The sequence below is a fragment of the Pipistrellus kuhlii genome, unplaced genomic scaffold (assembly GCF_014108245.1).
Source record: "Pipistrellus kuhlii isolate mPipKuh1 unplaced genomic scaffold, mPipKuh1.p scaffold_m20_p_7, whole genome shotgun sequence".
In the NCBI taxonomy this organism is placed as follows: Eukaryota; Metazoa; Chordata; class Mammalia; order Chiroptera; family Vespertilionidae; genus Pipistrellus; species Pipistrellus kuhlii.
In genome coordinates this window covers 76,006,087-76,024,904 of record NW_023425573.1, presented here as the reverse complement: position 1 = coordinate 76,024,904, position 18,818 = coordinate 76,006,087, and the positions used below count along the sequence as shown (strand labels likewise).

At 55.9% G+C, this 18,818-nt stretch overlaps 1 protein-coding gene across 3 annotated transcripts in view; it reads left to right on the top strand.

The window, feature by feature from the left end:
• The window catches only part of TFCP2L1 (transcription factor CP2 like 1), a 60,024-nt gene that overhangs the window by 34,107 nt on the left and 7,099 nt on the right, over positions 1-18,818 (top strand). For 2 of the 3 annotated variants that reach the window (XM_036420993.2, XM_036420996.1), the window contains exons 7-14: positions 382-534; positions 3,243-3,353; positions 3,708-3,799; positions 5,500-5,554; positions 5,661-5,754; positions 7,449-7,539; positions 8,510-8,613; positions 10,850-10,992. In XM_036420993.2, coding sequence (XP_036276886.1) covers positions 382-534; positions 3,243-3,353; positions 3,708-3,799; positions 5,500-5,554; positions 5,661-5,754; positions 7,449-7,539; positions 8,510-8,613; positions 10,850-10,992 — 843 coding nt within the window. Of the gene's footprint in view, positions 1-381; positions 535-3,242; positions 3,354-3,707; positions 3,800-5,499; positions 5,555-5,660; positions 5,755-7,448; positions 7,540-8,509; positions 8,614-10,849; positions 10,993-16,295; positions 16,939-18,818 lie in introns of those variants that run through there. The other variant, XM_036420995.1, reaches the window with a different exon arrangement.

Sequence of the window (18,818 nt, the reverse complement as noted above, 5' to 3'; positions counted from 1 at the left end):
TACATACCAGGTGCCCTCTGTGTAGTAAGTCCTTGCAGAAGTACAGAGAAGGTTCTGGCCTTCTGGTCACCTTTGGGCCTGGATGCCAGGCCATATAGGCTAAGCTGTGGCCCCCCTACTCCCCTGCTGCCTGTAACATTTGCCAAGGGAGGTGAGGGGTGAGAGTGAGGGGAGAGGGGGTTCCTGGGGTCGGCAGGCCTGGAGCAATGGCCAGGACTTAGCTGGTCAGGGGACAAAGGTGGGAGGCGTATCCTTGTGGACAGGGCGGTGGAGAGACCACCTGCCCGGTGGCATGGACAGCGCTGGGGGGAGGGGAGGCTGAGGGTGTCACCCGGCCAGGCAGGATGGGCCCTCCCCAGCAGCCCTGCGTTCCCCTCCCAGGTGCACTGCATCAGCACGGAGTTCACCCCGAGGAAGCACGGGGGCGAGAAGGGGGTGCCGTTCCGGGTGCAGATCGACACGTTCAAGCAGAACGAGAATGGGGAGTACGCCGAGCACCTGCACTCCGCCAGCTGCCAGATCAAGGTGTTCAAGGTAGGGACGGCCTCGCCACACCCTCTGTGTCCGTGCCCGCAGGACGCCTGCTGCCTCCGACGCTGACAGCGACGCCAGATGTTCGCGCAGTGTCACGGGAGGCCCAGCGGGAGCCCCCACTGGGCTCCTGCCTCTGCCCGCGCCCTGGGACGGGCCCCGCGCCGGGCCCGCCTCTCAGCTTCCAGCATCGCATGTGTCTGCGCTCATTGCCACTTCACGGGAATGAGTGCATTTGCACATTTAAAAATGTGTGTTTCCTTCCGAGGAAACACTTGGACTTGCCCTCAAGTGTTGAGGGCAAGACTTGCCTCTCTCTGTAGCGCCTCCCGCAGAGCCCGTGCACGGTGGGCGCGTGGCAGTGACCTGGAGAGCGTCTGCGCCCATCTCAGCGCCGGTCCCAGGACCAGGGGGCGAGCAGGGCAGGGCTGGTGGGTCTGCTCGTGCGTGGCCACTGCTGGGCCTGCTGCCTGCGGCTGTGGGCAGTGCTGCCGCTGGGGAGGGAGGCAGAGGGCAGGAGTTGGGTGTGTTTCCTGCCAGAGTGGCAGCAGCCTTCGTACACTGCTTAGAGTCCTGAAGCCTCCGAACCGTCTCCAAAGGAAGCGGAGCTTCTCCACCTGTTTGTCTTGCCTTGCTGTAACCAATTACCTCATACTTAGTGGTTGAAAGGTCACAATGTATTGTCCTCCTGAGCTGCAGCTCCGAGTCTGACCTGGGCCTCCCTGGCCTGGTCTGGGCTGGGCTGTCAGCAGGCGCGTGCCTCCCAGGCGCTGGGGGAATCCTCGTGGCCTTTTGCAGTCTCTCGGGCCTCTGCATTGCTGGGCTCAGGGCCCCTCCCTCCGTCTTCAGAGCCAGTGGGAGGGGCCTCTCTGACCTGCTCCCCTCCCAGGGCCCTGTGGTCACACTGGGGGATGCAGGATCATCTGTTTTAGCCTCACACGGTGACTAGTCTTGATTCCATGTAAGCTTGCCCCCTTCGACATCCTCACAGGCCCTGGGCGTGGGGCTGGCTCTTTACCCTCCATGGTACAGTGGGTGCTATTGCTCTGGTCTTACTGTGTGCTCCAGGATCTCGGGATGTGGGCCACCATGGACGTCTCCACCGGGCGCCGCTGGTGGTCTTTCCCTGTGCCCCAGCCACATTCCTCCCAGACACCGCGTCCCCGCAGAGCGGGCCCCTCCTCCTGCAGGGTGTCCAGTGAAGCCGCTGCTTGTACTGTGTGCCTGGCTCGGACCATGCTGGGTAGTAAGAGAAGAACCGGGGGGTGTGCACCATGGAGCACCCGGTCCTGCCATGGCCCCCACCAGCTCCCATTTCTGCACCTTGAGGCGGAAGCTCAGCAGTGAGGGCCCTCCCTCCCACCGGGCCCCTTGACTGCACACCAGGTGTTTGGGGAACTGGGCCAGCCCTGCTGCTGCCGTGTCTGAGCGACCCAAGAAAGGCTTGGCACCTCCTGCCCGCGGGGACACAGCACCCATGTCCATGCCTCTCACAGAGGCAGTTCTAACAGGTGTTTGCACATGCCAGGCAGAGTCCAGCCAACCTGTCCGTCACCCTCCACCCTGGTCGCCCCAGTCCCGGGAAGCAGGGCTTCTGGAGGCTGCCCTGGGGCTCTGTGCGGGCATCAAGGCCTTCGCAAGGGAAGACGGGGCCCCTCCGACCAGCAGCGCCCTGTGGTGTCACCGGGCTGAGTGTGTCCCACACGCAGGCACAGCCTGGCTCTGTGTCTCCCGGGCATCTTCCCAGGAGCAGGGCCTGGAGGCGGAGCAGGTGATGGGGGCTTGGCGGCAACACACCTGCTCTCCCACTGAGCCCTGGACCTGTCCTTCTGCTCCCACATGACCCCCTGCAAACCCGCCTCTGTGCAGCGTAGGCATTGCTCTGAGCACTCTTTCCTAAAATCCCAAAGCTTTGCCTGAGGGGGGAGCCCGGACGATGAAAATCCTTGAAGACGCCATTGAACTGGAGAGTGAATTTTGCTCACTGATTGCCCACTGTGTGTGGCCTGCTGTGTGCACGGTGCTGCTCAATCCTGGGGCTGCACTCACCAACCCCACGACATGAGAGCCCTGTGGTTCCTTCAGCGGCCTGCTGGGGCCGCTAGTCGGTGCATCCCTGGCTCTCACATCTGAATTGTGACCTGGTCAGCACTTGGTTCCTCTCCTTTACGTGAGGGGAGTGATCGTACCTGTGAGGTCGGGACACCTCAAATCCCTCAAGCTCATAGGACCCAGACAGGCTGTCAGGGAAGAGACCGCATGTGGCAGGAGACTGGTGTTGGGGGCCCGGAGGCCTTCATGACGTGTCTGGGAGCTCACAGCCTGTAAGCATGGGCCAAACCCCGACTGGCAACCCCCAGCTCTCTTCCTCCCCCCCACGGCTAAACCAGGGAGTGCATCGGGATTGCCATGGCTCTCGGGGTACCTCTCTGTAAGCAGTGGCCGCTGGTGAAGATCTTTCCCGGCATTGCCCCCTCTCCGCCCCCAGAAGCCCCGTGCAGGACCTGGCAGCTGAGTTCCCTGTGGGGGGAGGGCTCCAGGCAGGGGCATTTGCGCTTGGTGTCTGGGAAGTGAGCGATGCCGTCTGGTCCGTCCACAGATCCTGCCTGGGCTCTTGCAGGCTTCGTGGCCGCCGCCCAGCCCTGGGTTCTCCACCCATCGCCATCCCTGCCGGCTTTGGGCTGATCGGACCCTGTGCTCTGCCTTTGTAGCCGAAGGGTGCGGACCGGAAACAAAAGACGGATCGGGAGAAGATGGAGAAGAGGACCGCCCAGGAGAAGGAGAAGTACCAGCCGTCCTATGAGACCACCATCCTCACCGAGGTGGGCGGCAGGCTGCTGCCAGCAGGGCTGGCGCTGCGGGCTGGTCTGGGGGGAGGGAGGTTCACTGCTTTGAGAGCCCCGATGGTGGGGGTGTGCGCTGGTTTGGAGCTGTGCCCCGTGGCAGGAAGGCGTGGTAGAAACAGTTGTCTGTATTCCAGCCTTGGTGTGGGAGGAGCGGCCTGGCCCGGCGCACGTGGCCACAGGGTGAACGCAGTGGGTTGGAGGGCCTGTGGATCCGTCCGTTTACTTCAGTGGATGCCGGCTCGGTGCATCCCGAGGCGCCGGGCCCGCCCCCGGCAGGTCTGGCTCCTCCTGGGCCTGCCATAGTCACCGCTGCCTGTGCTCTCCCCGCAGTGCTCTCCGTGGCCCGACGTGGCCTACCAGGTGAACAGCGCCCCGTCCCCAAGCTACAACGGCTCTCCAAACAGCTTCGGCCTCGGCGAAGGGTATGTGTAACTCCCCGACTCCCCCCGACCCTGGCGGGATGACGGGCGTGGTCCTTTCCTGCCGTCCTCTTCACGTCGCCTGTCCTGTGGCCTGGCCTCCGTGTGGGTGTCGGGTGGCTGGTGGGTGTTGCGTTCACCACGTGGTTAGCACTTGCCCAGCTCTTGGTGCTCGGACAGTTTCTCTGAACGCTGCCTGGTGGGCGGCAGCCCAGCACCTCCCTGAGTCTGAGGAATAAGGGCCCCTCCTCCAGTGCAGGCCGGGGCGGGCCGCTGGGTGCTGGCGCAGTGTCGGGAGGTGGCCCGTGGCTGCAAGGCCTCCTGGGTCTGCAGCCTGTGCACATTCACTGGTGCTGGCAGCTCGGGGGCCTCTTCCTGGTTTGGGGGCTTATCCCTCGGTAGAGGCCTCCCTGCTGGTCATCCAGCCCCGCTGACTCCCAGCCCGTCCCAGGCCACGCGGCACCAGGCCCACAACCGCCTGTGGTGCCTCTGCGTGTCCTGCTTGTGGAGGTGGGAGGGGGCCAGGAAAACGCTGGCGGGTTTATCTGTGAGTGTGCAGGCTCCTTGAAGCCTGTGTTGGCACACAGAGAGCTTGGCTGCCAGGAACATAGCCATGCACTGATTGGCTGGTGGGGAGCCCTCCTGAGAGGCGGTGACGGAAGGCGGAAGGCGGAAGGTGTGTGTATTCAGGCGGCCTAGCTCAGATCTATTCCATCAGGGGCACGTCCTCTGCCCCCCTCAGGCTGGGCTCTTCCGTGGAGGAGGAAGAGCTGCCCGCAGGCCAGTGGAATGTATGCCCAGTGCCTGGTGCTCCTCGGCCCCGAGGGGCGCTGTGCAGGGACAGCTCAGGACCACCTGCGGGGCGGCGCTTTGTGCTTGTGGGGAAAGATGTGATGTGAAAGTGTCCGCTGTGGCATCTTGTGTGTCGTTCAGTGACATGAAGTGAATTCGGTCGTGCCGTCACCGCTGTCCAGGGGGAAGGGTCATTGAAACACGTCTTTCTCTCAGTGTGTGCCCCAGGAGCTCGGTCTGTGCTCTTGAGTGAGCCCCCGAGGAAGGTCAGGGGTCAGGCCTCCCCGGGGGAAAAGCCACGAGAATGTGCTCTTCGTGGACAATGCCCAACTGGGGTGCGTGTCCGCTGCCCATGGTCCCCGAGCCTTCCTCTGCCCTCTCCCATCGCCACAGAACACAGTGTGCTGCCCCTTGTCTGGCGCTCTGCCTGGCACCGAGTCACCGGACGCCGCCTGGGCCTCCACCCCCGCTCCGCCTGGGCTTGGGGCTGGGAACTCCGAGTGGGAGGGAATTCTGACCAGACGAGCCCAGAGCCTGGGTGGAGTGGCCTGGGCAGAGCGGCCATTGCTGGCCGGGAGAGTGTGGCTCCTCTGCCCACACCAAAGAGTTGATTAAGGATTTGGAGGAGTTGGACAGGCTCCTGCCCTCATTCCTCTGACTCGTGATTCTCAAGCCTCTGTGCCCTGGCCAGTGTGGCTCAGTGATTGAGCCTCAACCCCGGGAGGTCACCTGTTCAATTCCTGGTCAGGGCACATGCCGGTTGTGGGCTTAGTCTCCAGCAGGGGACGTGCAGGAGGCAGCTGATCAAAAATATGAAAAATAAATAAAAACAGCCTCGGAGCTGAGGGGGGAGGAGAGCAGGCAGGGGAGAACCCCAGGCCTTGTGCTCACACCTGTCGCTTCCTTTGCAGCAACAGCTCACCGACCCACTCCCACCCGCTGGAGACCCTGCCCGTGGGCAGTGACGTAAGTGTGTGCGGCCCTGCCCGGCCTGTCCCTGCAGCCCCGTGGTGTCCTGGCCCCTTGGCCCGTCCCTGGGCCGCCATGTCAGCTCCCCTCCCCTCCCCCGCAGCACCTGCTCCCGTCCGCCTCCATCCAGGACGCCCAGCAGTGGCTGCACCGCCACAGGTTCTCGCAGTTCTGCCGGCTCTTCGCCAGCTTCTCAGGTGAGCGGCTCTGGACACGTGGGGACCTTGAAACAGGGACCTTGGATAGGCGTAGCAAGGGCAGTTACCATCCTGGACGTGCCCTCAGGTGGGGGCTGTGGTTTGTCCTGGGGACCCGGAGCGGTGGGCCACGCACTCACACGTGCTGACCTGGGCCAAGTACCCCACGTCGTCGGGGTCCTGCCCTGAGGGCAGGTAACCTGGCACCTCATGGGCATCCCTTCACCAGCCGGCGGCTCCTGTCCGCCTGGGTTGGCCCTGAGCCACGCAGGCCGGTGCACATGCGATAAGCCTCCCGGCAGCTCTCCCACCGAATGCTGCTTGTCACTGTGCCCAGGCCACGCCTGGAAGGTGGGCAAAGCCCCAGTGAGAAGGGAAAGCTGTTATAGCTCCTTAAAGGGTGTTGGAAGCCTCACTGATGATTCATCAGGCGGAAGCCGGAGCTAGGAGCTATGGGTGTGAGGATAAACGAGTGTGAGCCTCTACCAAGCAGAGTGAGTCCAGAGGGACAGGGACAGGGTCCAGAGGGACAGGGTCAGGAGCAGGGTCAGTCCAGAGGGACAGGGACAGGGTCAGGATGGGGAGGGGGGTGTGTGAGGAGGACCTGACAGGGACCCTGCCCACAGTGAGTCAGTGTGGATACATAAACCAGGCATTTCAGAGTGGTGTGACCATCTGGGATGGAAGGCTCAGAGGAGGGACCTGGCCTGGCCTGGTCTGCATGGGGTCCAGGGAGGGCTGCTGTGGTCTTGAGTAGAGTGGTCAGCATAGGCCTTGCTGAGAAGGTGTCTTGAGTAAAGGCTGAAACGCGGCAAGAGGGCGAGCCACGTGGGTCCTGGGGAGGGGGTGGGCGACCTTTCCAGGCAGAGGAAAGTGCCAAGACTGCCAGGAGACATCTGCCAGGTGTGGCCCTGTAGCGGGATCCAGGGAGTGAGGCTGAGTGGATGGGGGAGAGGAGGGAGAGAGGTGCTGAGGGCCCTGTTGGGACACTGGAAGGATTTCAAGTTTCTTCAAAAATATATGTTTTTATTGGTTTTAGAGAGTGAATAAGGGAGGGAGAGAGAGAGAAAAAAACATCAATTGGACTGACCCAACCAGGTCAGTCCAGAGGGACAGGGTCAGGAGCAGGGTCAGTCCAAGGGATAGGAACAGTGGAAAGGGAGCTATTGTGCCTACAGAATTGTACCCAAAACATCATATTAACTGTAAGAAGTCAGGATAGCAGTTCCCGGGGCCGGGGTAGTGCTGGCGAGAGGGCTGTGGGGTACTAGGCGCGCTCTGGCCCGTGTGTGTGCTGGCCGCATGGTGCATGCGGAATGGCTGCAGCCACGAACACATATTCTGCCTGCAGACGAGTGTACGTGGAATCCATATCCCATCCCCTTAGAGGTACACATGCATTGTATGCCGAGAATACAGAGGACTGAGGGGGAAGGAGGGCTCGCAGGCACAGCTTCTGTAAACGCCTGTCCTACATGACATACGATGTCATGTAGCTTCTGACATCTTTGGGGCTGTGACCTGATGCTGTTTGGCTCTTTGCTGCTTCTCTCTCATGGAACGTCTGGTGCCGTGAGGATGCGGCTGGCTCCCTGTCCCCTGTCCCCTGCCCTCTGCCCCGGGGCAGGGTCTGCGGGATTTGGGGGCGGAGCCTTTCTGTGTCCCGTAACGGGCAGCCCCACTTGCCTGCCTAGGCGCTGACTTGCTGAAGATGTCTCGAGATGACCTGGTGCAGATCTGTGGCCCTGCAGATGGGATCCGGCTCTTCAACGCCATCAAAGGCAGGTGGGTGTCATGTCCAGCTGGAGGCAGGTGGTGCCGACAGGGCCTTGGGGCAAGTGTAGGAGGAGATGCGGTGGAGGGTGAGGGGCATGGGCTGCCCATGCAGGGAGCAGGAGTGAAGGCTGACCTGGCTGCAGGTCCCCTCATCCTGGTCTGCCGGGAGGCGTGGCCTAAGTCCTCAGGTGCCTGCGAGGTGGGGGTTCAGGCTGCTTCCTCCTGGGAAGACCATGGCTGGGCAGGCTGCCTCCTCCTGGGGGGACCGTGGCTGGGCAGGCTGCCTCCTCCTGGGGGGACCGTGGCTGGGCAGGCTGCCTCCTCCTGGGGGGACCGTGGCTGGGCAGGCTGCTCAGCCTGGGAGTGGTTTTCGGGAGGACGAGCAAGGCTGTGTCCGGGAGGGCTGCCTGCCGTGACAGCAGCGTTCTGGCACATGGTTCGGGGCAGCAGCCCTGGCCGTGCGTGGAGCGCTTGATCTGAGGCAGCGCGGCGGACAGACGGAGTTTTAAGCTGCAACTAAGGAATTTAAATGCCAGGTAGTAGAGTGAGAGCCTGGGTTTGAACCCAGGTCTGCCCCTTGGGAGTTTTGCAACTGGGTGAAGGCCCTCGCCCCCTGTGAGCCTGTTTCCTCGTCAATAGGATGGGAATGGCGGTCCTTGCTCCCTGGTAGGCGGTGTGAGCATGGAACACGATATGCCGTAACGTTCTAGAATGGTCCTGGTGCAGTCAGCCGAGGACGTGTTTGCTCACGTGACCCTGCGAAATGCCTCCTCCGGGAAGCTCATGTTCTGGGCAGAGCCCCTCCGCAGGTCGGCCTGGCTGGGATTCGGCCCCACCCCCACCACGGAAGGCACCCCACAAGCTTCCTCCTTTCTCCCCGACTCCTTCCCGCAGCTGTGTCATCCTCTGTTCTGGAACAATCTGCAACAACAGAGCTTGGTCTTCCACACCTGCTATTCATTTCCTTTCTTCCTGCCAGGAACGTGAGGCCGAAGATGACCATCTATGTCTGCCAGGAGGTGGAGCAGAGCCGGGCACCCCTGCAGCAGAAGCGGGACGGAGGCGGGGACAGCGGGCTGTGTGGTGAGTTGTGAGTCCGTGACCCGCCCCCCCCCCCCGCCCCCAGGCCGGTTCCAGGGGATGCAGGCAGGGACACGGTCTGTGTGTGAGCTGTGAGCCCTCCTCAGGGCTGGTGCCAGGGTGGCAACAGAACGGAAGAAACACCAGGGCTTTTCACCAAGAATGTGTCCCTGACCCCCTCACTTCGGTGTCTGCAGGATAAGTTTCGCTGAACCTCATCCTGGGATTGAAGTGCTTAAGGTGGACGGCATCCCCAGATCCCCCTGGCCCGGCTCCTTACTGCACACCCGGGACACGGGCCCAGCGGGTGGGTGTGTCCCCCAAGGCCAGAGGTCCTTGTGGTAGGACTGGGAGCTGGGCCTCTGGCTCCTGGATGGGTGACACATGGCTCGGTGGCTGGGGTCCCAGGAGCATGTCACCGTGTGATCCCGGCCGGAGGGCGTGGTTGCTGCCTGAGGGCTTAGGAGCGGGCTGAGGGGCACAGGACTGCTTGGGTGGGAGTTTGAGGCAGTGTGAGAGAGGACACAGCTTTGAGGTCAGCTCTCCTTGAGTACCAGTCCTGGCCATGCCGTGTCCTTGGGCAGGTACCCTGTGCGTCAGCTTCCACGTGTGTAAAAGGAACAGCGCCCTGGCCCTGTGGCGTGTGAGGTCCAGGGAGTTGAGCACAGAGTTCCCTGATGGCAGCTGAGTGCAAGCCGCCCTGGAGAAGGTGCCTTGTCTGCAGGAGCCCTGCTTGCTCTGCAGCACCAGCGGGGACAGTGCTGCAGGCCCGGCCGAGAGCGCTGCGGGCCCCGCGGGGGGGGGAGAGGGGGGGGGAGGAGAGCGTGCTGCAGCCCCAGAGGGACTCTACTGCAGGCCCTGACTGAAGGGCTGCCCACATGGTGGCTTACCCGCTTCTCAGGAGGAGCGGTTGCTAACGTTTCACTGTGGGGACAGAGGCACAGGGGACTGGCCCAAGGTGACAGCATTGTAAGTGGCAGAGCCAGATCAAACACTTGGACCCTGGCGCTGGCTTCTGAGCCCTCAGTGAGGCCTCCATACTCTGGTGAAGGCCCCGGTGCCCCCTGCTCTCGGCCTGGTCGACCTGCAAAGCACAGAGCCAGTGCCACGTGCCACACAGGGGAGGGGGCGGCCAGGTTGGCACATGGGAGGGGGTGGCCAGGGCCGCACACAGGAGGGTTCTGCCTGGTCCGCACAGGGTGTTCCACACACGGTGTGTGATTTAACTGGGGGTGGCCTTGCACTGCAGGTGCTGGCAGGACCCGCAAGGCTCCTGGAGGAGTGGGGACTGTTCCATTGTGCAGGGACCACATTGCCCGACGAAACCTCATAGTGGGGCAGCCTGTTTGAGTTGTGGATGGTGAATCTGTCATGTGGCTGGAACCTTGTGGCCTCTACACCCACTTCAAAAGTCACACTGTGTGTATGTACATGTGTGCATGCATTTATACATATGTATGTGTGCACTTTCACATGCATGTTGTATGCGCATGTACATATGTGTGCCTGTGCATGTTTTTAAAGTTAGGCCTCTGATCAGATGTGTTGGATGTGAGGGTTCCTTAGTCGAGGGAGGAGTTGGGAGCTGCTGGTTGAATCCGGCTGTTGTATCGATAGTTTGAGGAACTCGAGGCCTGAAGAATTAACTCACCAGGTCTCCATGGGGCCTGGCTGGCTTGGGTTTGGTGCCGCCCCAGCCTCAGGCCACTGACTTTCTGACTGGCTGGTGGCGCTCCAAGTGCCCCTTCTCCCGCTGGGGCCACAGTGCCCACATGCACTGCTACTGACTGTGGAGAAGGGTGAGGACAAGACCCTCTCTGCTGCCCGGTAGCAGTTGTCTAAATCTCTCGGCCACCCAATAGCATCAGCGACCCCTTAGCGCAAAGGAAGGAAGGGCCCAGGGCCCCCTCCCGGTCCCGCAGTGAGCACCCTGGAAGCTGGTTTAGCTGCAGATGCTGCAGCCCTCCTTCCTCCAGCCTCCACCCCATGGATGTCAGCGGGCCTGGGGTGGATCCAGGGCTTCCGCCCTTACTTGAGTCCCCCAAGAGACTGAAAACCGCAGCCGGCACACGTGAGAGGGGCCAACGGCATGCCCACTGCAACCCAGCCCCATTGACCCCCATGAGCACCCCCAGGAGCAAGTGACTGCTTTCCCGGGTGGGGCAGGGCGGGTGGGGTATACGAGCTTGGTAAAAAGCAGGCGCTTGCTCTATGGAAGCATCTGTTCCTGCCTCCTCAGTGTACCACGCCATCTTCTTGGAAGAGCTGACCACCTTGGAGTTGATTGAGAAGATCGCCAACCTGTACAGCATCTCCCCACAGCACATCCACCGAGTCTACCGGCAGGGGCCCACGGGCATCCACGTGGTAGTCAGCAACGAGGTGAGCTTGCTGCCTGCCCTGCCTGGTGAGCTGCATCCTGTGTGGTCTGGGGGTGACTTTAGCCCAAAGACTGCCAACGGGTTTCACCAGCATGCCACAGCTGCGGTGGCCGCCGGGATGCTGGGAGGGAGAGAGCTCTGAAGCCATGACTGGGTCTGAATAGCTTTCGAGAATCCACTCCATTACCTCACCTTGGCCAGGTCTGCAGGAACTGGAGCACAGACGGCAGCCCTGCTTTCAGAGTCCTTGCAGGGAAGTCGGGAGGCGTTGGGAGAAGGGTGCTCAGCCAGGGCAGGCGGCAGGGCCAGTGAGAAGTGACAGGGTGGGGGCTGGTGATGGGAAGGATGTGGATCAGTATGGAGGACCCTCTGCTGAATAGGGAAGGTGCCACAGCCTTCCTGGGCCGGTCACAAGCAGCCCCTGGCAGGGGCACAGGGCTGATTCCACAGGCTGAGGAGGGCTGCTCACCGCGCTTGCTAACACATCGGCGGTCTGCGATTAAGCCTCTTCTGACCTGACCTTCCCTCTTAATACTAATGGTAAGGGGAGCCAGCACTATCGAGTGCTGACTGTCCCCACTGCTGTCCCAAGTGCACTTGCAATGACTCATTTCATTATTTTTTATTTAAAAAAATCTTTATTGCTGAGAGTATTACAGATGTCCCCCTTTTCTCCCCTCATTGTCCCCCTCCACCCGGTTCCCACCCCACCCCACCCCAGGCCTTTACTACCCTGTTGTCTATGTCTATAGGTAATCCATATATGCTTATATGTTCTTTAGTTAATCTCTCCCCTCCATCTCTCCTCTGAGATTTGTTGGTCTATTCCATGTTTCTATTTTATTCATTAGCTTCTTTGTTCATTTATTTTCATTTTTAGATTCAATTGTTGATAGATATATATTTATTGCCACTTTAATTTTCATATATTTTAAAAGAATTTTTTTTTAAATTGGTATCAGAGAGGAAGGGAGAGGGAGAGAGAGAGAAACATCAATGATGAGAGAGAATCATTCATTGGTTGCCTTCTGCAACCAGTGGGGATCAAACCTGCAACCTGGGTATGTGCCCTGACTGGGAATTGAACCATGACCTCCTGGTTCAGAGGTCAACACTTAATCACTGAGCCATCCCTGTTTGTTTATATATTTTATCTTTCTTCTCCTCCTTTTCCTTCTTATTCTTCAAGAAGGAAACCAGTATTCATTTCATGTAATACTGGTTTGGTGGTGATGAACTCATTTAGCTTTTTCTTGTCTGTGAAGCTCTTTATCTGACCTTCAATTCTAAATTGAGCTTTGCTAGGCAGAGTAATCTTGGTTGTAGGTCCTTGTTTTTCATCACTTTGAATATTTCTTGCTACTCTCTTCTGGCCTGCAGTTTCTGTTGAGAAATCAGCTGACAGTCATGTGGGCATTCCTGTGTAGATAACTGACTGCTTTCTCTTGCTGCTTTTAAGATTGTCTCTTTTTCTTTAACTTTTGGCATTTTAATTATTATATGTCTTGGTGTGGGCTTTTTTGGGTTCCTCTTGTTTGGGACTCACTGTGCTTTCTGAACTTGTAAGTCTATTTCTTTCACCAGGTAGGGGAAGTTTTTCTGTTATTATTTCTTCAGAAGATTTTCAATATCTTGCTCTCTCTCTTCTCTTTCTGGCACCCCATAATGTTAAAGTTGTCCCAGAGGCTCCTTACACCATTTTCATATTTTTGGATTCTTTCTTTATTTTTTGCTCTTCTAATTGGGTGTTTTTTGCTTTTTCATATTCCAATTTGTTGATTTGATTCTCCACATTCTCTGTTCTACTGTTGACTCCTGTAAATTATTCTTTATTTCAGTTAGTGTATGCTTAATTTCTGACTGGTCCTTTTTCATGTCTTTGAAGTTCTCACCTACATTCTTTGAAATTCTTAGGAAGTGCCTTGAAGCTCTCATTAAGATGCTTGAGTATCCTTACAACCATATCTAGTAGTTTGTTTGCTTCCACTTCATTTAGTTCTGTTTCTGGAGATTTTTTCTGTGTTTTTTTTTTTTCATTTGTGACATGTTTCTTTGTCTCCACATTTTGGCTGCTTTCCTGTGTTTGTTCTTTGTATTTTGGTAGAGCTGCTGTGTCTCCTGGAGTTGGTAGAATGACCTTGTGGAGTAGGTGTCCTGTAGGCCCCAGGTGCTCAGCCTCCCCAGTTACTTGGGCACTGTAGGTGTGCCCCTGTGTGGGCTGTGTACACTGTCTTGTTGTAGTTGAGCCTTGATTGCTGTTGGTGTCACTGAGAAGAATTGACCCCCAGGCCAATTGGCTGTGAGGACCAGTGGCAACTACGGTGGAAGAGCTACAGTGCAGGAGATACCCCTGTGGATTAGGACTTGCTTCAGTGAATCTTTGGTGCTCTCAGAATCTTCCTCTTGAATATGTCACTCATGGATGTGTAGAGCTAAAATCTGGCATGGTCTGAAGCTGTCCACCTGGTGCATGGCTCTGGAGCCTCCTGGGAGGTGCAAAGTGGGCCACTGCCTGTGCCCTTCCTGGGGCCACTGGACAGGAGCTACAGATTGATCTGCAGATGGCTGCTACTTGTGTTGGGCTTGGAAGTGCCCAGGGGAGGCCAAGCTGTGAAGCAAGGCAGGCTGCTGCTAGTGCCAGGCCTGGGGCCCCTTATCAAGAGGTATGGGGTGCACTGACAACAGCTGTTACTTGTTTGAGAGATTTTAGGAAAGTCTAAATAAAGCCTGAGCTAGGACAGGCTGTTTATATGAAAAACCTGCTGCAAGCAGTTTGGGTCGGGCTGCAAATTGGGTGAGGGAATCACCAGGGTGAAGCAAACAATGTGAGCCATGTTGATTGAAACTCAGATATGCTGCCTGCCAGTCAGCTCTGTAACTGGGGGGTGGGAAGAGTGAGGGGAGGGATGCAGGGGGAGTGGGGAACGGGGAGGTCTCAGCATAGGAACAATGACCCCTGTGAGCATTCCTGGCTAAAAGAAAGCTGCCTGATATTAGACAATCCAGTTCCTTCCTCCCTGGGAATGAGTCTGAATAAGTCTGTGTGTTGGGCCTTTAAGAGGAACTGCGTGGGTCTCCAGCAGGCTCTATGAATAACTCATAGTCTACCTATGATGAATTATCCCATCTCACAGGAAACTGAGACACAGAGAGGCAAGTGCCCAGGTTGCACAGCTGGTGAGGGCTGGAGCCAGGGGCAGGGTTGGGGGGATACCTGGTAGTCGAGCTGTAGAGCCTGAGCACTGAGCCAGTAGGCTATCCAACCTCTCTTGAATTGACCCTTTAAAAAAAATAGGCTGATGGGAGCGGGCCTGGAACCGTGATCCCCCTGCTCAGCCCCTGCAGACCCTGAGCCAGCTGTGGGAACTGTGAAAGCCTATGTAGAGGATTTTAGGGGAAATGGCACAGGAGTAGTTGCTGGGGACATAGAGAAAATGTGGCGTTTGGAATTGGACTGGTGTCCCTGACCTGGAACTGGCTCCTAGTAGCTGAGCAACCTTGGGCAAATTTATTTAACCTCTTTGAACTTCAGTTTCCACATCTGTAAAACGGGGATAATTATACCTATTAAGCAGGTAAGGATAAAATGAGAAAACTGTGTTAGGTACCAGGAGATGCTAAATAAGCAGTGGATGTTGTTGCTGACAGTGCTAGGCACTTGTTATTTTGGGGAGCAAGTGATGGACAGATCTTTATCATAAATTTGATGATGTATAAAATGTAAGGCTTTTAATGGTCTGTATATTTATTGCAAAAATTATAATTATCTACACTAATAAAAGAGAAACATGCAAATTAAATACCACTCTGCTATGCCCACAAGCTGCGACCACAAGCCAATCAGGAGCGAGTATGCAAATTAACCCAACCAAGATGGCTGCTGGCCACAGAGCTGAAGCAAGCAGGAGGCTTGGGTTGCCTCCACAATGGAGGAAGCCAAGTTTCCCACACACCCTGGCTGGCCCTGATCTCCATTCAAGGCTACAAAGTTTCAATTATAGAAGATAAATAAATCCTAACAAAATGGCCGCTGCCACAGAGCTGGAGCAAGCAGGAGGCTTGGGTTTCCCCCAGCAATGGAGGAAGTCAAGCTTCCCACCCACCCGGGCCTCCATTCAAGGCTACAAAGTTTCAATTATAGAAGATAAATAAATCCTAGATGCTTGCTTCCAGCCTGCCCTGGCCTTCGCTCAAGGAGGCGCTGAAAGAAAAAATAAAAGAAAGGGTTGGGACCTTGGGTCTCCGAGGGTTGGCCAGGCCAGGATGGGACTGCAGGGGCAGTTAGGGATAAGCAGACCAACAGGGGGGCCAGCTGGAGGTGAGCAGGCCGTCCGTGGGGGTCAGTTGGCAGTGAGCAGACAGTGGGGGGGGGGGGGCAGTTTAGGATGAGCAGGCCAGCAGGGGGCCAGTTGGGGGTGAGAAGGCTGGCAGCAGGCATTTGGAGGCAAGCAGGCCGGCAAGCAGAGTGGTTAGGAGCAATCGTCAGGCAGGCTGGAGCCAGCAGTCACGGATTGTGAGAGGGATATCTGACTACCGGGTTAGGCCCGATCCCTGTAAACCGGCAGTAGGACTTCCTTTGAGGGGTCCCAGATTGTAGAGGGTGCAGGCCGGGCTGAGGAACACCCCCCCCCCCACCATGCACAAATTTCAGGCACCGGGCCACTAGTTAGTAATAATCTTATACTTCAGAGCCTGTGAGGTGAGGTGAGGTGGTGTTCGTTCCTTTTTATTTAAAAAGCAAGTCACATACGAAACTGGTTTGGCTCAATGGATAGAGCGTTGGTTTGCAAACTGAAAGGTCCCAGGTTCGATTCCGGTCAAGGGCATGTACATTGGTTGCGGGCACATCCTCAGTAGGGGGTGTGCAGGAGGCAGCTGGTTGATGTTTCTCGCTCATCAATGTTTTTAGCTCTCTATCCCTCTCCCTTCCTCTATTAAAAAAAAAAAAATCAATATATTTTAAATAAATAAATAAATAAATAAAATAAGATAAAATAAAATAAAAAGCAAGTCACAGAGTAAGCCACCAGGCAGCATGGAGCAGCGGAAGGCAGGTGTGAAAGGCCCTGGCTTCCCCACCTTCTTCCTGGAGGAGTGTGCTGTAAGTGTGATGAGGTGCTGCCAGGCAGTCCTATGCTAGTGGAGTGTGTATCTGAGTGTGTATGTGCCAGTTTCTCAAAAGTGCAGCCCACATGCAGCTGTACATCCCTCAGCACTTTGCTACTTGCATCACGAGGTCAGAATTCCTTCCATGTCATTATGTCCAAATCTAATGCAGTTATTTTTTTTTGCCCCATTTCACAGATAAAGAAAATGAAGCCCAGAGTCTCTGGCCTGAGAACTTAACTTTGGACTAGCCAGGAAGGTCACACTGCCCTGAGCAGTGGGTTGTTGTGGTGGCATGGAAAACTTGTTACTTTGCAATTCAGAACGAATTTCTTCTGTGAAGACAAAAGCCAAGAATGTATGGAACCCTGGCAATGCCACTGGTCCCTGAAGGAAGGTCCTTCCCCAGCTTGCCCTGTACCCCCAAGAGTAGGCAGTGAAGCAGAGAACAGAACTCAAATGCCACCTCAGCTAAGTAGGGCATTCTTATTCCCTGCAGTCTCCTTGCCTCTTAACCCCAAGTCAATTGGAAACCTCTGGCTCTTAATTGTCCGGAGCAGTGCAGGAGCCTGGCCAGCCGCTGCGCGGCCCCTGGGGTGCAAGGGCAGTTAATTAAGTGAGGGAGTTACTGATTAAGCCCGTGTGGGCTCTGCCTCGGGCTTTGCATGCCCAAGTGGGCGGCCGCCAAGGGACCTCGCGGGAGCAGGCCAGCAGTACAGAATAAATGTGCTTCACACGTCATTAGGCCCTGCAGGGTGGGGCTGGGGTCTACGGGTGGGTGGGTTTGCAGGATTCGGGGCAGTAATCCAGACAGGCAATAAAATGTGGTTGCATTTTTTAAGTTGGAAAGGCTTCTGCTGTCGTATTAGCTAGGGTGTGAGTGTGGTGTGTATGTGCATGTATGTGTGTGTATTTTTAGAATTCTTTCCATTTACATAGTGGAATACAGCACACGTATGCCAGGAGTGTATGAAGCTTATGTGCAGTTTCAAGAATAATCGAAGTGCCCAGTACCTGCTCTGAGGTTAATAACACAACAGAGTGTTATGTTAGGAGCCTCTTGGTGAGCTCATTTTAGAATCCTCTCCACCTCCGCCTGCCAGTCTGAATTTTATATTCATCATTCTCTTGTTCCTCCTCAATGTACTGTTGAACTTTGCCTATTTATTGATTGATTGATTTTTATTTTTTAAATATGTTTTATTGATTTTTCACAAAGAGGAAGGGAGAGGGATAAAGAGCTAGAAACATCGATGAGAGAGATACATCAACCAGCTGCCTCCTGCACACACTCCACTGGGGATGTGCCCACAACCAATGTACATGCCCTTGACCAGAATTGAACCTGGGACCTTTCAGTCTGCAGGCCAATGTTCTATCCACTGAGCCAAACTGGTTTCGGCTGAATTTTGCCTATTTAAACATTTCATGTAAGTGGAATAGTAGCGTGTGGCATCTGTGACTTCCTTTTTCCCACTTGATGTCGTTGAGGTGTGCAGCTGGTGGCCGCTGGCACTGCGGGCAGCGTGGGGCCGATTGGGGCGTGGGTGCCACGTTGAATGTCCTCGGTGCCTGTGTGTGCGCACAGTTCTCCAGGGCATCTGTCTAGAAGACAGACGTGCCAGGGTTATGTTCACAGGCCCATGGACAGTTCTGCAAAGCACGTGCACACCGCCACACCCAGCAGTTGTGATGCCAGCTTCTGTCACCCTACATCCTGGTTATATTTTTATCATCAAAACAGCCCTATTTTACAGATAGGACATGAGACTGGGAGAAACTTGTCCAAAATTACAAGGTAGCTTATCAAAATGGGAACTCCTGAGAGGTGGCTGGTGAGGAGTCTTCAGTACCTGCCCATTGTAAGATGCAGGGGGTGGCACTCTGTTCAGACAGGGGTGGGCAAAGGTAGGCTTACAGCTGTTCGTATTGTCCATGTAAGAAACGTCCAAACCTGTAAGATTTTTTAATGAGTTTATTTGAGCCAAACTGACCATTGATGGGAAGCAAAAATCTCAACAGTTTGAGAAAAGGGCAGTTTTGCACATGATTTTATTATATTTTTTATGGTGTTGTCTCCCTCCCTGCCCCCCTATCTTTTAAAAAAATACACTTTATTTTTTTAGAGCAGTTTTAGGTTTATCGAAAAATTATGCAGAAAGTACAGAGAGTTCCCATTTCCACTTCCCCCCAACACATGCACAACTTCTGTCATTAGTGTGGCACATTTGTTATAATTGATGAGGCAATATTGGTATAATCGTTAACTGAAGTCCCTAGTTTACATTAGATTTCACTCTTGCTGCTGTACAGTTCTGTAGATTTTGACAAATGCATGATGTCATGTGTCCACCATTATCCTCATGTATAATCACTTCATTGCTCCCAAAAGTGCCCTGTGTTCTACCTCTTTATCCCTCTTCCCCTCTCCTCATCCCTTGAAACTCTGTCAATTATTGATAATTTTACTGTCTAGATAGTTTTGCCTTTTTCAGAACGTCATATGGTTGTTTAGCATCATATAATAAGCAGCCTTTTCAGACTGGCTTCTGACACTTAACAGTGGGCATTTAAGGTTCCTTTGTGTCTTTTCATGGCTTGATAGTTTATTTCTTCTTATTGTAGAATCGGAGGCCTGGTGCATGAAATCTGTGACCTCACGGGGGTCCCTCATCCTGGCCTGTGCCCTCTCGCAGTTCGGAAGCCCTCGGGGTGTGAGAG